This window comes from Belonocnema kinseyi, chromosome 8 (genome assembly GCF_010883055.1).
Source record: "Belonocnema kinseyi isolate 2016_QV_RU_SX_M_011 chromosome 8, B_treatae_v1, whole genome shotgun sequence".
Lineage (NCBI taxonomy): Eukaryota > Metazoa > Arthropoda > Insecta > Hymenoptera > Cynipidae > Belonocnema > Belonocnema kinseyi.
The window spans coordinates 48,363,179-48,383,603 of record NC_046664.1 but is presented as its reverse complement, the minus strand read 5'-3'; the positions used below and the strand labels follow the sequence as shown (position 1 = coordinate 48,383,603).

General features: G+C 30.6%; 1 protein-coding gene across 1 annotated transcript in view; it reads right to left on the bottom strand.

Moving 5' to 3' along the window:
* LOC117178486 (orexin receptor type 1-like) overlaps positions 1-20,425 on the bottom strand; it is a 182,466-nt gene that overhangs the window by 105,701 nt on the left and 56,340 nt on the right. The window contains exon 2 of the mRNA XM_033369912.1: positions 11,432-11,574. Within this exon, the coding sequence (XP_033225803.1) occupies positions 11,432-11,574 (143 nt within the window). The remainder of the gene's footprint in view (positions 1-11,431; positions 11,575-20,425) is intronic.

Genomic DNA, 20,425 nt, shown 5'->3' with positions numbered 1-20,425 from the left:
GTTTCTTAATGACATCTTATAACAATATCTTCTGATGAACACTTTTTCTGCATTTAATTCTGTATTTCTGATAAATACACCTGTAATTTGCAGTGATTTTTGTAAATTGTACGTAATATTCTGCGACAATTTTTCTGAATTAAAAATAAGTAAGTAATTCATTATTTAAAAGTGATTACAAATGTAATTTTTTATTCAAAAAAATTAATAAATGAGTAAGTAGTTATATAGATTGGTTGTGTCTAAAAATTATTTAGGTAAATTTGCAAAATAGTTTAATAGGCTAGAATTAAGTAAATGAAAAATAAATTGTCAATCAATAATTGGATAAAAACATTATTCATTATTAAATTTCTTAATTGGATAACGAACTTCATTCCTGTCTTTAAAGTTATTTTCCATCTTTTTTAAATGCAATAAGTGGTTGTACAAGATAAGCTTTAGAGATTTCTAAGCTTAATAAAATGATCTTGAGTTACTGTATTTCAATGATATATTGCTTTAAACAATTGTTAAGAAGCTATTTGCTTACTTAAAAGAAATAAATATCACATTTTCAATCAATTATAATTACTTGTTTGTCACAAAAGTACTCAAAAAGTACTCAACCGTGGTTATAAAAAGATTTTATTATAAACAATTATTGATAAAACATATTTGCTTACTGGTAAAAAAAACATATTACACATTTTCAATCAATAACAATCACTTCTTTGCCCCGAAAATACTAAAAAAGAAGGCCAAAAAGTAATCATAAGTGGTGATAGCAAGCTTTTGTTATAAATAATTATTTATTTATTAATGGTAAATGAAGTATTATATATGCTAAAAGAATTAGATACACTTTTTTGAGACAAAGTTTTCGAAATACGACCTATTTCTACTTCAAGGTACGCTCAGGTTCCTCTATACAGGAAGAGTGAACTTTCCAAGGTCATATCTCGTGACCTATTAGGGCTAGGACACTTTTTTTTTAACTTACGCCAAATTTACTTTACTGTCATTTAGTCTTTGGTCATTTTGTCGTGGAATGCACATGAAACGTGATATTTTTCAACAAAACAAATTCTATGTTTTTAGTCGAAAATGCAAAAAAAATCAATTTTCGAAACCTTGGAATTCCCAAAATAATAGTTCTAAAATACCTTTTTTTAGATCTACGCAGATTTTTGTAGGCTCTATTTTATCCTCTGACGGACACGATTTATTTTGAAAAAACTGAACTCCACTTTTTTGCCCGTAAAAACAGGCAAAAATGGCCAACTTTGAGGGGTCACAACTCATGACCTATTATAGGTAGGATATTGTTATTTTTTACTACATAGAATTGAGTCAACTTTCACTCACCTGTGGAACTCTTATTCGTGTAGTAATTAGGTGCGAAGCTATACAGTGTTTTTTGAAACTTAGTGATTTTTCGCTGAAAATCCAGAAAAATGGGGTTTTTTCTATGTATCATAACTCGAAACCTATGGAAGATAGCGGGTTCTTTTTCAAACCAATTTTTCTCATAATTTTATTCTCTTTCTTTTTCCTGTTGGACATTTTTCTCTAAATAGGAATGGGAATGATCCATCAACGCAAATGCAGCTTCTGGAACTGTTAAAAAAACATGGTTTGGCAATTGATCTGTTTTAGCATTTCTGATATGTCAAAAGGGGCCCCTTAACGGAACTTTTTCATTTAAAACATTGAAAGCAGGATTTTTTCGGGGACCAAACTACCAGATGTTTGGACTAATAGGCAAAGATATTTTTTTGTAACTTTAATTAAAAAACGTCAAAATTGTCTAAAGCGCGTTGAAACTCAACATTTCTCTACACAATTAGCCACAGAATACGAATCAAATATTAATTTTTAAGCATATCCCCTATAAGTCAAAAATTGTTTTTTGCGAGTTTTGGCACTATTTATTACCTTTTTTAAAATAAAAATGGTTTATAATACATAAAATACGGCTTTATATTCATTATTAAATGTTTAGATCAATTCTTTAAAAAAATCGTTAGATTTTAGGTCTCATTTTCTGGAATTTCTATACATTTGCTTAATGATTGGACGTTAAATAGGACTCTAAATTCAATTTTAATCTAATTTAAATTTCTTCAATATTAAAAACGTATTTTTTCTTTTTGGAAATACGGGTTGAAAGTAATGGAATTTGCACCATCTCTAAATATTAGTTTTTTCAACAACAAAAAAATGAATATATTTTTGTGTTAATTTAAAGAAATTACCGAGCGATATGTATAACAATTCGAAAAAAAAATTTATTGCATTTTTGGACCACCAGAATCTCCGTACATCTTATTTACAAGCTCTTGTTCTTTTATGGCTTGAAAAAAGGAACTAGATAAATTGTTAAACATTTTGATATGCTTAGCAATTTATTCCAGGTCGCAGTTCTATATTAAGATGGAAGCTGCAACGAAAGGTGGTGGGTCACTTACTTTATTTAAGGTACCGATAGGAACCATGCTGTATGTTTTATTCATGGCTCAGAATCCCTGATCAATTCCTTAAGTTTTCTATATATCACCGAAGAATTCGCCCCTATTTTGGTTCCACCAAAGACCTTGAAGGGTACATATGGTAAAAAAATGTAAAACAAGATCGAAATGCGGACTCGGGCCATTTTCGACCAAATGAGAGTGACTATGAATTGCAGACCGTAAAAAAGTGATATATAGGCTTAACTTCAATCGAATAATAGAGAATTGTAAGTCATAAAGTTAATTTAATCATTACAATAATATCAAGATCTGACAATATAAAATGCAGTATTTAAAATTTATTTATAGATGAAACCTAAAATTCTATTCTATACATAATATATTTATTTAAATAAATAAATTTACAAAGTGTTTATAGGAAACCAAAAGTATTTGTTCTAAGCTAGGAAATTTCGATGAACCAAGTCGCCTTTTAACTTTGGTTTTAGCTCACCAAAAATATTTCTGCTATTTATTTTTTACGGAAAAAATTAGCATTGAATTGAGAAATTCATGGTAGAAATACGGTATCTTTGGTACTCGTAATTAATATTTTCTTTATTCAATGTTAATTCTTGATCTCTGTAAGCGAACCAAAATACAGTGAAACTAGACACGGTAATAAGTTAGACCAAGAAGCAAAGTTTATCTAGTTTTTAATACAATTGATTACAAAAAAAATTTCAAAAATATTCTTGGTTTCTTCTTACGAATATAAATTATTATGTAACTAAAGTCTGAAATGTTAATAAATAAAAATTAGAAATAATATAATTAATTGTTTTATTTCTTGACTAACAAGAAAATAATAAAATATGGCGTTTCAGATGGTTGTAACTCCATTCAAATGTGAAAATTACTATTTTCATTGAATTAAAAATATTTATTATCAGGAAAAAATGCTATCTTTTCTCTAAAAGCTCAGCTCTCGGATTCCCTTTCACGAATTGCTCATACTTGATGTCGAACAATGCCAGAAAAAGTTATAATTCAATATTCTTATCGTACAAATGCGTTTTAGAGTAATCCCATTGTGATCTCAGAGATTTTTGGTAATTCAGGTAATAAAAGTAATCCACTTGTGATCGAAACGAATCCATATCTAATGCAGAATAATCCATTTGTAAACAAGATAATTCGAAGTCGTTTAGATAATTCACGTCACTAACCTGTGATCCACAGTCTTCCCCGTGATTCGCAGTAATGTGGTAATTCAAATAGTTTCCCACTATTTTGTTGAAAATTTCTTGTCTTTTTTTAGAATTAATTTTAGTAATTAAAAATGGAACTATTCCAACTTAGGATCGAAATTGATCCTTTTCCGTGTAAAACTGTTCCTTTTTGGTAAAAAATCAATTTTCTCATTCGAAAATTCCTCATTTTGGTTGGAAATTGCACTATTTGGTGCCAAATTAATCCAATTTGTAGGAAGATCAACCGAAATTAAACAATTTGGTTCAAAAGAATCTTTTTCGATTAAAGAGTGAAGTATTTTGTAAAAAATTTGTCTTTTTTGGTGGATCTTAACTGTTTTTGATGGGTCCATATCATGTCACATGCGGCAAGTCACACCTGCGGCATGTCACATTTGCGGCCGCAGAGAGTCTTTCTGCGTGTATGACCTGACGCATGTGTGACTTGCCGCAGAGTGACTTGCCGCATGTGGCATGATATGTCGTCATTTTTTATTCGAAATTAAAGTAAGTTCTGTTTGAAATGTTAGCTATTAGAATTTTCGCTCAGAGTTTACCGTTTATGGCACAGTAAACCCCAGGAATAAATTTTATCTTTCAAAAAGATAAAAACGTTGCATAACGTCTATTTGAAGAATGATAAAATTATTCTGAAAAAAGATAAAATTTATCTGAAAAAAGATAAAATTTATCTATAAAAAAGATACAGTTTATCTGACGTTCAAAATCCTCACGGTATTCAATTTTAAATATTTTTACTTTATTTCACTAATTTTAAACCCAAAAATCATTTACCTACACTTACTGAATACACAGTTTGCACTTTGGTTAGTCTATACCAAATAGTGTTTGTTTACAATTTTTAAAGTCTACGTCAGAGTCGATAGAAAACTAAAGATTTGTTCAACAAAAGTAAGGGACTCAAGTTGGCTGAGGGTTCTTACTCAGACATCTTCAGTCCCTTATTTTTGTCTGACATATAATCTATGTGAAAAAAAACATTTACGTCAGATGAACTTTATCTTTTTTCAGACAAATTTTATCTTTCGTTAGATAAATGTGATGCAACGTTTTTATCTTTTAGTAAGATAAAATTTATTCCTGGGGTTTACTGTAGGGTAAACATTAATTTGCTTTTTATAAAATGTAACAGTTTTGTTGAAAAGTTTTATTTTTAAAGAATCTTCAAATCTATAGTTAAAAATTCATCTTATTCTTTTTAAACTGAAATAAATACTTGTTTGACCATTTGTTTTCTTTTTCTTCAAATTTTGTCTTTTTTGGTTGAGAATTCTTCTTCATTAAGAATTCCATTATATCGGAAAACATTATTCATCTATGTATGAACTGGTATTAACCACAATAATTTTTTAAAGTAATTTTTAAATTTTCTGATTGAAAATTTAACTATAGTAGTGAAAATTTAAATTATTTTGTCAGAAGTTTTAATGTTGTTTTTGAAAATCAATTATTTTCACTAAAAATTTAGTTATATGATTTTTGATGGTGAATTTATATTCTTTCGTTGAAAGTTCAATTATTTTGCTACAACTTTTGTATTTCGCTGAAAATTAACGTTTATGGTTATAAATTTACGTTTTCGGTTAGAAAAATTTAATAATTTTGTTTGAAAGTATTCTTTTTAATAAAAAGTGAACAATTTTGTTGGAAATTCATCTTTTTACATTCTCATCATTTATGATTAAGAAAGTATTATAATTGTCCGAAATTTGTCTGTCCGTCCAGCCGTCCGGCCGTCTGTCCGTAAACACGATAACTCTTGAAAAAATGAGCAGATTAAATCCATCTTTGGCGCACTGTTTTTAGATCCTAAAAGAAAGGCCAAAAAACGCACGTATGAAAAAATTCAAGAAAAGAAAAACATTGCTTTTCGAAAGCCCTACAAGATTATCATAACAAATTTTTGGATTTTCTTGGAAAATAGAAAATTCAAAGTTTGATTGCACAAAAAATAATTAAAAATCCAAAATTCCATTTTGTGGTCAAACTATGCTCGTTTAGAAATTTCTCCGGCGGACCCTCATACAACAAGGTTTCTGGTCAGATACCGGACGGGCTACCCCTGGCTGGGATTCTTAGACAGGAACCAGGCGGGAGCTGGTTGGGCTACATTTTCTCGAATCACGTAGTCCAGGGCCGAAGGGTTACCGGCCGGGCCAACCCTGGTTATATCCCATGGTCGGGAGCCGGCTGGACGCTGGTCAGGTTAACGTTTTTGTAGAAATTACACATTTTTAAAAAGCCGTGATATTATCAAAGACGTGATTATGTATGCTAGATGAATTATCATTTGAAAATTATAATTTAAAGATTTTTTAGATCAGTGAAGCAAAAATGAGCTTTTTTGAATTCTTTTTAAAAAAAACATTAAATTTTTTCGAATAATTTAACATTTCAAATTAAACTGTTATCGATTGTGCTATGTGCAACAAAAGAAATGATACAATTGTTATAAACTTCTCTATATTCAGACAATGTTTAAGCCTGTACAATTTTAAATTTACCGCCATATATAGCGCCTGCTGTGTCTGTCGTCTGCATAGACACTCAGTTATTATGAGTTTCGCACCTGGAACGAGGATGCTCCTTGCACTCACGTTGCGTCGGCTCTTCGAAGTTCGCAAATAAAATCGAGACTCGTGGTTGAAATCAACCTTATTTCAGTAATTAGTTTGAAACCCCCACTTAGAGCGTCAATAATTATTATTTTAAATTAAAATATAGTCTTGTGTATACAGTTTTTACTTTCTTCCTTCCTGAGCTTAAATCACCACGTGGCTTCCACATTGCATTGAGAGCCGGTATTGAAGCCAAAACCCGACCAGTTTACCCTGACGTTTTTAGCCGGATTCCCCGACCAGCGCCCGGCTTAAAGCGGGGCTATCCGGCTGGGACCCGGCCGGATCCTTGATTGGATTCCTACACGGGTGTAGGATACGAAAAAAGATGAATCAACCAAAATTGTTACGCAAAAAAAGATCTACAATTTCGTTAATAATCACATCTCGATAAGACGCGTAGTATTTGTTTTATTCGGGAAATAATAACATTAAAATAATAACACAATAACATTGAAATAAAAAAAAATAAAAAAATGTGTGGAAAAGCAACGAAAGTTACGAGAATAAAAAAGATTCAACAAAACCTGTTTACAAATGTCTGTCGAAAGTTGAGCACGCAGCGCGAGTGTCACGATAGGAATGTGTACCTTAAAGCCTACAGAGCTTTGAGAAACTTAATCTTTGACCATACTTAATTAAGTTGACAATTCAGAATATCAAGACGCATAAAAATATTGCCATCTAAAAGAGACCTTTTTGATCAAGTTTTATTCAAGCATTACAAATGCAAAGAATAAATATCCGAGCGCATAGCGCGAGGTGTAATTATGCCCGAGTGCGAAGCGCGAGGTGACCCATTATCGAGCGCGGAGCGTGAGATTCAACTGTCGCGCGCCCCAGGCGCTCTCAAACTTGTAAGCCGCATGCGAAGCGCGCGAGGAGACTGTGCCTACGAAGCATGCAGATTTTTTTAGTTTATTTTAATCTTTTTAATTAAAAATTGAAATCACTTTTTGTTGAAATATCAGCGATTTCATTTTTCGTTGAGAATTCACCTGTTTAGGGTAAAAGTTAATCCACTTTGTAAAAAAATCTACAATTTTGTTAAAAACCAATTTTTTGGTTGAATATTCTTTATTTTAGTTGAAACGTTATCTCTTTGGTTGAACATTTAATTGAAATTTTTTAGTTATAAATTTATCCGTTGTTCGAAAATGGACTAGTTTATTGATATTTTTGTTGCTTTTAAAAAATAATATTTTTTATATAAAATTCGACTGTTTTATTGAATATTTATCTTTTCTTAGTTAAAAAAACAAGAAATTTGTTTCAAATTGATGCACTTTGTAAGAAATTCGCCTTTTTGGGAGCAAATATTAATTTTTTTGTTACAAAACTCAACTATTCAGTTGAAAATTCAACTATTTGGTTAAAAATACATCTATTTTTTTTTAAATTAATTCTTTTTGGTTAGAAATTTAACTAAGACTTGGATTGGAAATTAAATTATTCCAGTCAAAGATTCATAATTGTAGTTGAAATTTAAATGCTTATTTGAAAATTAATCTTTTTTTGTTGAAAAATCAACTATTTGGTTGAAGACTGATCTATTTTTTGAGATTTCGTCATTTTCGGTAGAAAATTAATCTACTTGCTAGAAAATTCAAGAATTTGGTAAAAATTAATTTTTTTTAAATTTGCGTGAGTTCGACTCAGGCGGAGTAATCAATTATAATTTTATTTTAATCAGAGTAATCATATGCAATTTGGAGTGATAATAGGGAATCCAGAACCATTTTTTATATAGATATAATCCAGATTAATCCGATATAATCCGGGGTAATCACCCTCCACTGGACCTCATGTTTAGGGCTCGTTCTCCCCTTACTGTGGGCTAAGAACCAAATCAATATTCTTGGATGACCTTTTCGGAAGTAGGGGGACCACCCTATATCAGATAATGATCCGTCAGTAGATGATCATTAGTTTAAAATAATAGTACATGTAAAATAATTAATTTAATTTAATTCATAGTTAAGGCAAGATAAATGGTAATATATTATTACTGAAATTGATTATTTTACTTACATTTGACTTATAATTAATGATTATATACTGTTGGATCATTATTCCTTGTGGAAAACATTTTGACAAGTAAGTACAACAGTTCTACAAATGATTTTTTTTTGTTGACACATGTACTTTTTTGGTAAGAAAATGTAATAAATTTAACAAAAAATTATAATTAAATAGAAATAGCTAAGACCTTTTTGTATTTTCTGGGAGAAAAGTAAAAATATTAACAAAAAAATAAAATATTTTACAAAAGTTGAAATATTGGGAAACTTTACTTGAAATTATATTGTAGATACTAATAGTTTACTGTAGAAATCAACAGATTTGAAATCTCTCTCTCTCTCTCTCTCTCTCTCTCTCTATATATATATATATATATATATATATTTTTTTTTTACAAGCAATACTTTGAGAATTTTTGTAAGATATGCAATATATAATCTTCTACAACAAAAATGCAATTTAAAAAAAAAGTTCACACTTTTACCAAGAACTTTTTCTTTCATGATAAATGACAGATTGGCAAACAATTTCAATTATGAAACATTTTTTTAAACAAAGATTTGACCTAATTATCCATATTTATCAAATGTGATTTAAAACCAGAAATGTTATTTAATTATAAAATAATTTTATTTTATATAAAGGATATATGAAATTATTTCGCCGTGAGTGGGAAAACCCCTTGAGGCTTTCAAAAACAGTTTTGAATTTTAATTTTTAAGACTATATCTAAGTGTAAAACTTCATTTTTCAGCTGTTTTCATATATTCAAAAAGTGGCAGCTTTTTTAGTTTTCTAATTAAATTTTAAAAACTGACTTTTTTGGAAAAATCTATTTTAATTCGTTTTTCACTTCAACTCGTGCTTATTTAGTCAGTTTTTTAAATTTTTAAGTAAAATGTTCAGGGCTTGTGTTCTGGAATGTCCATTGATTGATAGACTGAAAGGAATTAAATTTTTTTCTGATGCTCGGTGCATATCGGAATTCTCTTCATTTTAGCTTTTTGTTTATAGAGCGAATTTTGAGCAACAAAAAAACTTCGAGGGTGAAAGTGTTTATCTATTGTAAAAAAGGTCTTTTGTTGAATTTTAGTCCAATCAAATTGATATTTAGGAAATTATTAACGCCTTAAGTCGCTAGCGTCTGGGCGATTTAATTTCAGTTCGGTATTGGATCAAGAGTGGTTATCTTTAAAATAATATCAAACTTATTTAGAAGCCAATTTTTTAAGATTTAGAAATACAATTTTTAAACCTTTTAAGGATCTTTAAAGGTTTTAAAAAAATAAATTTTTTGTTTAAGATTGCTGTAAAAGTTGTAAATGATTCTTTACAAACAATTTTTAACAAAATGTAGATTTCTGAAGATATGGAACAACAAATTTAAAAGCTTTTTAATAATTTCAAAAGGTTACAGAAGGATACAAACTTTTATCAAAATACCTTCAAAAAACTAAAAATGATTTTTTGTTGAAAAATTAACTTCAATAAGATTTCCAAAATTTTCTTACAAGACTGAAAGATTTTAAGGCAATTTTTTTAATCTTTCAGGATTTACAAAAAATTGTAGAAAAAATTTGAGTTTCAAGATAGTAACAATATTTTCATTAGATTCCCGAAAATATTAAAAATAATTTTCTTTCATGAAAGTTTTTAAGAGAATATTTAGAAATATTGCAAAACAAATTTTGATGTATACGTTAATTTTTATAGCTTAAAAATGATCAAAACAATATAATTTTGAAAATTTATCAATGGTTTTATTAATTATCTAATTTCTAGCATTAAAAATGATAGCCTGGGATTTTTTAAATCTTTGAATTGTACAATAGATAAAAGTTAAAAATGTCAAGTTTTCTAAATTAAAGGTTTTAATCGCCAAATTTTGAATTGAAAAATCTTTAAAGCTTCCATTTTGTATGTAGAAATCATTAGGCGTTTTAATTAAACAAATTTTAAGCTTCAATTTTGAAAGTTTCAAATTCAAAATTATTCAACTTTAAGTGTTTTAATTGGCAGTTAAGTTTTTATAACTTTTAGTACAAAATTTTTATCTTTAAAAGTTCAAATTTTTTGGTTTTAATAACCGTATTCGATTCTTCCTCAATCATTCAATTTTTACTTGCAATCAAAAAGTTCTTATTTTTCAAATTCGGATGAAAAATATAAAGAACGTTGCATAAAAATAATTTTAAACGACATATATGATGCTCATTGAATTGTTGTATATTTTTAGGTAGAAAAAACTTTAAACGTAAGGTTTTTTGTTATTTAATAACGAATAGTCATTCTTGTATTTTAATTTCTTAACATTCTTTTAAAGTTTAAACGTAAATGTGTTTTTTATTATATAAACATATTAATTAAAAATGATCTTTATTCTAAATATTCTAAATGTTCAAAATATAATATCCTAAATATTTATATCCTAGGTAAAAAAGAACCATTTTTTGGCTACACAGCCTGTAAATAATTGTAGATTCTTTTTGTCGCACTTTTTTTGTAAATTCTTATAGAAAATTAAAACTGCAAGCAAATACAGCAATATACAAACAGAAAAGTATAAAATTCGCCTAAATGATAGAAAACAGATGTACTTTCTAGTAATGTTAGTTGTAATTTATTGCATTTATTTTTAGATTCCTGTAAAAATGGTTTTAGTCTTTTGTACTTCTTTGTAAATTTTTTCCCACCAGGAATCCACTGTATGACGATGTTCCCTATAGCAGACACAGAAAAGTTTTAAAATGAGAAAAAATTGTAATGTAAAATACAATTAAGTTTAATTATATGTTTACTTTGTTGCATATGGTAAAACGATGATTTTTAGAAATAAGAAAACAGAACCGAAAATAAAGAAAGCATGAATAGAAATGCTTTCGTTGGCCTCGTCCTGAAATCAGAGCTGTGTCGTGTCTCAAGTCGTGAAGACGAAAACTATTTTCTGAGTTCGCGATAAAACCTTTGTATGTCCAATATCCATATACATAATTTGATGTTCCCTTTTTTCCTTCTCGATCGGATGACTTGAAAATCAATGGCTCGTGTGGGTCAAGGTTCAGCTTAATTGATAAGTAATACATACCCTGAAGATAGAAGAAGAGCTTGCACATGATTTCACCGTAGACCCATATAATGGAAACCGCTTGACTTACAGCCATAGGCATACAGATCATGGTCACCAAAAGATCGGCAATCGACAAATTCACCACGAAGTAGTTCGTCACACTACAACAAATAAATAATGCTCTCTTTTATATTTAGAGATACAGAATTCTCGAATATTATTACATTCTCATTCCAATGAAAAAATATTAGTTTTATGTAAAATTTTACTTTGTGGGTTTTCATCAAATCTCCATTTTTCGTGAACCCCTGATAGATCCTATGTTAAAAATATAACAACACTGATATGATGGTATTTTAATATTATGATCAGGGTAAGTAAAAAATTGGTCAAGGGAAAACCAGGGAATCTTTTAAATGAAGTTTTCACCCTGCAAAGCACGTATTATCCTAAATACTAAAAAAAATCCATTAATTTCAAGACCCATATCTTATAATTCGTGGAAATCATAACTAAGTACAGTAAGAGTATTAAGCAGAGTAAAAGAGTCAATTATTACAAAAAATGTCTGGTTAAATCAACCAGAATTCTGGTTTAATATGCCATTACTATTTTGTCTAGTTTACTATTTTTACTATTTTACTATATATTTATATATACTATATATATATATAGTATATATATACTATATATACTATATATTACTATATATTATACTATTTTTACTATATATTTTTACTATTTTTTCTAGTAAACAAATTGCTGGTTAAAATACCCAGAAAGTAATGGCAAATTTAATCGTAACATATTTTTCATAAGTTACTTTTTAATTGGACGCGTAGTTGGATTTTATACAAAATTGTGGTATTTCTTTAAAACAAAAATTTTTTTTATTGAATAGTTAAATTTTAAGTCACAAAAAAAATAATTTTCAATATGCAAACAAAATTGTTAATTGCGATGCTGAATTAACCAAGGAGTTAAATTTGTAACCTAAAAAGATTAACTTTCAACGGAAAATTTTGTAGTTGATGTTTCAACAAAACAGATTTTAAATAAAAACAAAAAATAAACATTTGGATTTAACCAACTTAGACAAATTTTCAACAAAACACTTGAATCCTAAACTAAAACAGATTAATTTTCTAACAGAAAAAAATACGAATTTAAAAAAAAAAGTTTCATTTTGTACCCAATAGTTGAACTTTTTACAAAATTGTGGAATTTTTATATAAAATATTTTATTTTCTCTACAAAACAGTTCAATTAAAATTGTCTGAAATTTGACATCAAGGTTTTTCAACAGATCTCCACGTTTTAAGACCTCTTGAAGCCAAAAATCAAGTTTTAGCCGATGCAAAAAAAAATATGCCCACCGCGCGGGCACATTCTCATTCCGCGCTGCACGCTGAATTTGAGCGCGCATAGGGTGCGCGGATACGCTCTTGCGCTTGGCGCTCGTTTTCGTTCATTTAATGCGTAAACACCAACTAGATTTTTACATTCTCATCATTTATGATTTTTACGATGGAGTTGTCCGTCCATCCGTCCGTCCGTCCGTAAGCACGATAACTCTCGAAAAAATGAACGGATCACATCCACCTTTAGCACAATTTTTCTAGTGCTTAAATAAAGGTCAAGTTCGTTAACCACCCATTTTTGACAAAAATTTAAAAAGTGAGCGCATTTTGAAGAGTTTTAAGACTACTTTTTTTCTGTTCAATCGAATCAATAGAAAATCAAAGTTTTAAGCCAAACAACGCACGATATGAAAAAAGTCAAAAAAAGAAAAACATTGCTTTTTGAAAGCCCTACAAAATTATCATAACAAATTTTTTTGGAAAATTGAAAATTTAAATTTTGATTGCACCAAAAATAATGAAAAATCAAAAACTCCATCTTTTGGTCAAATTATGTAGGGTAGGAAAAGACATGAATTAAAAAAAATTGTTATCCCAAACAAGATATACAATTTCGTTAAGAATCGCTTCTTGATAGGACGCGTACTTTTTGTTTTATTCGTGAAAAATAACATCGAAAAAAAAAAAATATATGTGGAAAAACGACGAATGTTACGAGAAAAAAAAGATTGAACAAACTCTGTTTACAAATGTCTGTAAAAAATGAGCACGTAGCGTGTGTGTCACGATCAGAATGTGTACCTCAAAGCCGACAGAGCTTTGAGCAACTTAATCTTTGACTATATTCGATTAAGTAGACAATTCAGAATATGAAGACGCATTTAAAAATATTACCATATAAAAGAGATCTTTTTTATAAAATTTTATACAAGCATTCCAAATGCAAAAAATAAATATCCGAGCGCGAAGCGCGAGATGTAATTATGTTAAAGCGCGAAGCGCGAGGTATCCTATTATTGAGCGCGAAGCGCGAGATTCAACAGACGCGTGCCCGAAGCACACTCAAACTTGTTGACGAAGCGAGCCGCCCGCGTAGCGCGCGATGAGAATATATCCGCGATGCGGGCAGATTTTTTTTAATGTTAATGATGTTTTTCATGATTAAAGCCTAAACTACGCATCCTATCAAAAAGTATTAGATAAAAAATTTATAGATCTTTTTTAAATGCAGAATTTTTGTCTTCTCGTATTTGACCGTATTTTGCATAGTCTGGCCGAAAAATGTAATCTTGGGATTTTTCATTATTTTGTATACCGTCAAAATTGAAATTTTGGATTTAAAAAGAAATTTAAAAAGTTGTTATGATAATCTTGTAGAGCATTCAAAAAGCAACATTCTTCTTTTAATGATTTTTTTTCATATCTTGCGTTATTTGGATTAAAACGTTCATTTTCGTGTATGTTTTTTTTAGAACTTTGTCAATTCTACAGCTTTGGTAATTTTTGATTTTATGAAAAAAGTTTTAAAGATAAATTGTTTGAATTTTTGAATACTATGAATAAGCGTAGAGAGAATTTTTGAATTTTGAAAAAGTGGTCTCAAAAATATTTTAAAATGTGCCCACTTTTTAAATTTTTATCCGAAATGGCTGGATAACGAACTTGACCTTTAGCTTAAGACCCTGAACGAGTGCACCAGAGGCAAATCAAATAGAATAATTTTTCAAAAGTCATCGTGTTCACAGGCAAACATACATACAGACAGAAACGTTTGTAAAAACCTGTTTTTCAGATTCAGCGGTTCTTAAAACGTATAAATTTTATAAAAACTGGGGGGGGGGGGGGGGGGGGATTTTACACTAATCTAATACCTTCTCTGATGAGAATGTAAAAATAAGAGAACCGTACATTGACTATTTCAAATAACTAAATAATAATTATCTTTTCGCAACTGAAGTTGCATATTCTGAATCAGTTTTTATAACAATCCAATTTTGCCTATTTTCATTGACAATTTTTATTTTCACAATGTTCACCATTTTTTAAATTTTTTACAATTTTCAATTCTGGCTTATTTTTTTGTTCTTTATTGTTAAAATATAACGCGACATATTTCCGATTTTTGTGTAAAAGTTTTACAATCTCCTGTATTTATTCAACCGAAAATGCCTCATGCTTACTTTCTCAGCGGTAATCTTTTGCCTTACTTTTAGTTTCTCATTTATTTTCTCAATGGACAATATCATCTCTCTAATCTGTTGATTAATTTCTTTTTTCTGCAACTTTTTGGCGAAATCAGCAAAAGACATTTTAATTTCTTCTAGTTTTCTACAATAAATTATGGGGCCGTTGAAAAACTACGTCACGCTATTTTGAACACTTTTTGCACTCCTCCCCTAATGTGTCACAGATCATCACACAAAGCTTAAACTCCCCAGGGTGACGTCAGAAATACGATGACCCTCCTTCCCTTCTAGATCAACTTTTTTTCTTCGATTGTATTTGATCAACCCTTCAATAGAACATAAAACATATAAAACTACTATTTTAGCAGGCACTTGGAAGCCAGAATGGTTTCAGCATGGGGAAAATGAGGTGATTTTTTAGGGAAATAGGGAAGCAATATGAGAATCAATTCTTTAAAACAAAATTAATCTGCTGGCCATGATGACTTCAATATGAAACGCTTTAAATTCGTAAGATTTCAAGTCAAAAAATATTCAAATTTGCAATAAAATAATGTTGAACCAAAAAAAAAATTAATCATTTACCAAAATATATGATTTTTTTAAACAAAAGAATTTAAGCATCAGTTAGCATTTAGCAGTTAGAATTCATATTAATTATTATTTATTATTAGTCAGCAGTTAGAATTTATAACAAAAAAGTTAATTTTCCGACAAAACAGATAAATTTTGATTACAATAATGGCATTTTCTACTAAAAAAAAAGATAATGTTCAGCGAACAAAAAAAGTTTTTTCTAGTAAATAATCAAGTTTTTAATAAAACAGTTTAATCATTAGCTAAAAAGTTGAAATTTCGAACAAAAAATATTAAAATTTCAATGGAATGGTTGAATTTTCAAAGAAAAAGATCAAAATCCTTATAAAAATAGTTGCACTTTCTACCACATAGTTTAATTTTCAAGCCTAACCGACAAATTTTTAGAACAAAATTGAATTAAAAAGAAGTTTATTTTCTACTAAGAAATATGAATTTCCAGCTAAGAAAGATTACTTTTCTGCCATAAATGGTGACTTTCACACAATAATTGGATTTTTAACCAAATAGCTGAATTTTCAATCTTTAGAGGTAAATTTTCAACAAAAACAAAAAATTTAACCAAGCAGTTGCATTTGCAACCAAATAGTTAAACTATTAATCTAAAAATTCAAGTTTTTAACCAAATTTTTAAACTCTTAACCAAATAGTTAAACTGTTAAGCCAATAAACAAGTTTTTACAAAAGAAGGTTAAATTTAAGCAAATAATACATTTTCAACCAAGAATAATTACTTTTCAACTAAAAAAAATGACTAACGAAATCGTTACATTTTTCAGAAAATTTATACATATTTAACAAAATAGTTGAAACTTTAACTATAAGTTTAAATTTCTACCTACAAATATGAATTTATAACAAGAGTGGAATATTTAAACAAAAAAGATTAAAATTCAAACGAACACAATTGTATTTTCAACAGTTGGAAAGTTGGAATTACAACCAAATCGTTAAACTTTCAAGTGAAAAATACCAATTTTAAACAAAATTGTTAAGCCATTATTATTATTTTGAATCGGGGGGTGGGGGAGGGGCTGGTGACCTTCTCAGCATGAAAACAAAAACACAAACCCAAGACGACTCTCTCGGTTTCAGTTCCACCTCCACTCTCTCCCAACCCTCCCTTATTAACTGAAGTTTTTGGTGGGACTGACGTTAGAACTACAATTTCCACCATATGGCGATTTGATACCTAACTTTGACATGATTTCGACTCAGAAAATAAACTTATTGCATAAAGGTGTTAGTTGGGCGTATAATCTGAACAATGAATAATACAAACTACAAAATGGTCTCGGAAAGGACTGGAACTTTTAATGACAAAAGGCATGCACACGGAAAATATAAAGGTCATGTTTCAGGCGACAAATGGAGACTGGGTGTTTGAAATGCTAGGGGAGTAAATTATCTCAAGGTAAAAGAATTGCGCGAAACTATGGACGTGAAGAAACTAGATATTTTATGTGTACCCGAAACAAAGAAAAAGGGATGCGAAACTAAAGACATAAAAAGCGGCGTGTTGGAAGGCGGTTTTGAAATATGGTCAGGAGTAGACTGTGAATCAAATGGTAGACAAGGAGTAGGTCTGATTTTGAATAAAAGAGCAAAGCAGCATCTCGGAGACCATGGTTTCGTGTCTCCGAGACTGCTGTGGGCTACAATGAAAGTAGGAATCAGAAGACTATTTATCATAGCATGCTACGCGCTGGTTGAAAGTGATCCTAGGGAAGTAAAAGACGCCTTCTGGGACACTTTAAATGACACAATAAACATTTGCGAATATGGGGAAAGAAAAATTCTACTAGGAGACATAAAAAGTTGGGTGGGCATCCAAAATCAGGATACAGAAAGAGTATTAGGTAATTTTGGGGATCCAAGAACAAACTATAACGGAGATAAATTAGTTGGTCTATGCTTAGAAAGGGGTCTGTTTATTACAAATACTTGGTTTAGGCATAAAATGATCCACATGTACACCTGGTGTAAAGGAAATAGCCGCAGTATAATTGACTTTGTTGTTGCGCATGAAAGACTAAGAGAGTTAGTCAAAGATACAAGAGTCATGAGGGGTCCTGAATGCAATACTGATCATTACCTTCTGACCTCAAAAATTAACTTAGGTCGGAGATGGAGAAAAAAGAGAACCAAGAAACATAAAAAAAGGCGAATCAAAATTGAGAACCTACAGAAACCGGATGTGCGAATAGATTTCCAAAATAAGATAATCGAAAGCATAGATAGGGCAACATGAGAGGAACGTATAAAAAACAAAGATATAGAGGGCGCCTGGACGATGTTACGGGATATCCTTGTTAGATGTACGATCGAAGTGTGTGGTACCGCAGTTGTAGGAAGAATTTCTGGTAATGCGTGGTGGAATGATGAAATTCAGGCTGTCCAAAAAGCAAAAAGAGAAGCGTACAAGAGAACTTTAAACATCGTAGGCCTCAGCAATGAGGAAAGAAATAGACGTAGAAATGATTATAGACGCGAAAGCAGGATACTTAAACGATTAGTTAAAGAAAGTAAAGATACAATTAGAGCAGAAGAAGAGATAAAAATACAAAACGACTTTGAAGGAAGCAGGAAACTACTTTATAAAAAAATGAAAGGAAACCAAAGTACAGAAATTGTCAACATGAGAAATAGTAGGGGGGAAATGGTATATGATGCAGGCGGAATACTAGAGGCTTTCAGAGACTATTTTAGGAGACAATTCGGAGATGAAGCTATAGGACACCACAACTGCGATGCTGAACACGATGCGATGGAAAACTCAATTGAAAAAGTCGGTGTCACTGAGGTTAGGGATATAATTAAGAACTTAAAAAACGGTAAGGCTGCCGGGGTAGAGGGTATTAACGTGGAAATGCTTAAACACGGTGGTGCGTGCATACCACATAGACTGTGCGAATTGATAAATTTATGTTTCGAGATGGCAGACGTCCCAGACGATTGGAAAGAAGCGATTATCGTACCAATATACAAGAGAAAGGGAGATCAAAGCGAGTGCAATAATTGCAGAGGAATTAGCTCATTAAACAACGTAAGTAAAATATATTCAAAAATACTTATTCGCAGGGTAATGAAAATAACAGAAGCAAAGATTTGGGAAGTCCAAAGTGGGTTTATGCCAGGAAGGTCATGTAGGGATCAAATATTTAGCTTAAGGCAAATAACAGAAAAAAGTTTGAGAGTAGGAAAAAAACTTTTCTGTGCATTTGTTGACCTAGAAAAAGCTTTTGACAAGGTAGATAGAAGTAAACTTTGGGAAGTTCTGAAGGAGTACGGAGTCATTGGATGGATCCTACAAGCTATAAAAACAATATAAGTAGGTAGTAACGCGAGTGTAAGAGTGAATGGGAAACTGAGTGACTGTTTCGATATTATTCAAGCAGTTAGACAAGGATGCGTTATGTCTTCATGGTTATTTATATTATTTATGGACAAGTGTTTAAGAATGGCTCTCTTCGACGAAGAGGGTGTGGATCTCGAAACAGTAAAGGTACGTGGATTAGCGTTCGCAGATGATAAGGTTGTTATGGCAGAGTCTATCGCAGACCTACAAAGAATGTTGAATAAACTAGATGCAAGCATGAAGAGCATGGGCCTCAAAATTAACGCAATTAAAACAAAAACTATGGTGTTCGAAGGAAAGAGTGAGAAAACACTATGCAATATTTTATTAAATGATGAGAGAATTGAACAAGTTGATAAGTTTGTATACCTTGGTAGCTTATTTACTAGGGGCGGGAAGATAGATGAGGAATTAGATAGGCGGCTAAATGAAGGTAAGAAGGTTATGGTAGAGCAGGTTCCCTTATCAGAAGTAAAAATATATCAAATAAACCTAAAATGGCAATACATAATTCTATATTTGTACCGACTGTACTATACGATAGCGAGACATGGACTTATCAAGGAAAAGTTAAGAGTAGAATTAACGCAATTGACATGAGATTCATGCGCATAATATGCGGGAAAACCCTGATGGACAAAGTAAGTAATGAGATAATTTTAAAAGAATGTGTTGGAGAAGAGACGCTAATAGACACGTGGGAAAGAAATCGGTTAAGATGGTTCGGACATGTTGAGAGAATGCCAAATGAACGACTAACGAAACAAGTGTATGAAGATAAATTAAATGGCAGCGTGCCTAGAGGTAGACCGCGGAAAGAATGGTTAGAATGTGTGAATGAGACCCTAGTTAGAAGAGACATAAGAAGTCACAGAAACACGAGAGCCTGCATAAAAAAAAGCATGGACATAAAAGAAGCTAGAGAATTATGCCAGGACAGGAAAGTATGCCGGCAAATAGTTAATAAAAAGAGTGTCAGTAGAGTGAATGACGCCTGAAACAAAGACCTTGGTTACAAATGGGCTCAAGGGGGGAACCTTACATAACGACTTCGTGAGGTTTTTCGCTTGGGGTGATTGCTAGAGAGATTGATCAGCAACCTGGGTCGGAGCAGTGTTGCGGAACGAACGTGTTATTTACTTAAATATCACGAGAATTCTGGATCAATCTGAAAAATCTCTATCCCTTCCACACACTACTCCTTTCCCCTACCGAGTGAGTCACGCCTACCCCGAAAGTGAAATGGCTTAATGGTTTAATCATCATCAAAATAGTTGTTTCCAAACAAAAAATATTAATTTCTACCAAGCAGTTGTATTTATAACAAAAAAAGTCGAATTTACATTTAAATACGTCAAGTTTCAAACAATAATCAAATAGTTATATTTTTACTGTAATAACTTAATTTTTAAACAGAAAAGATGGGCAGTAGGCGCCGAGTAACTTCAAGGGACGGTTTCGTAGCCTGTCAAGAGTTCTATTAAAGTGTTAATTGAATCTCAATACAAAA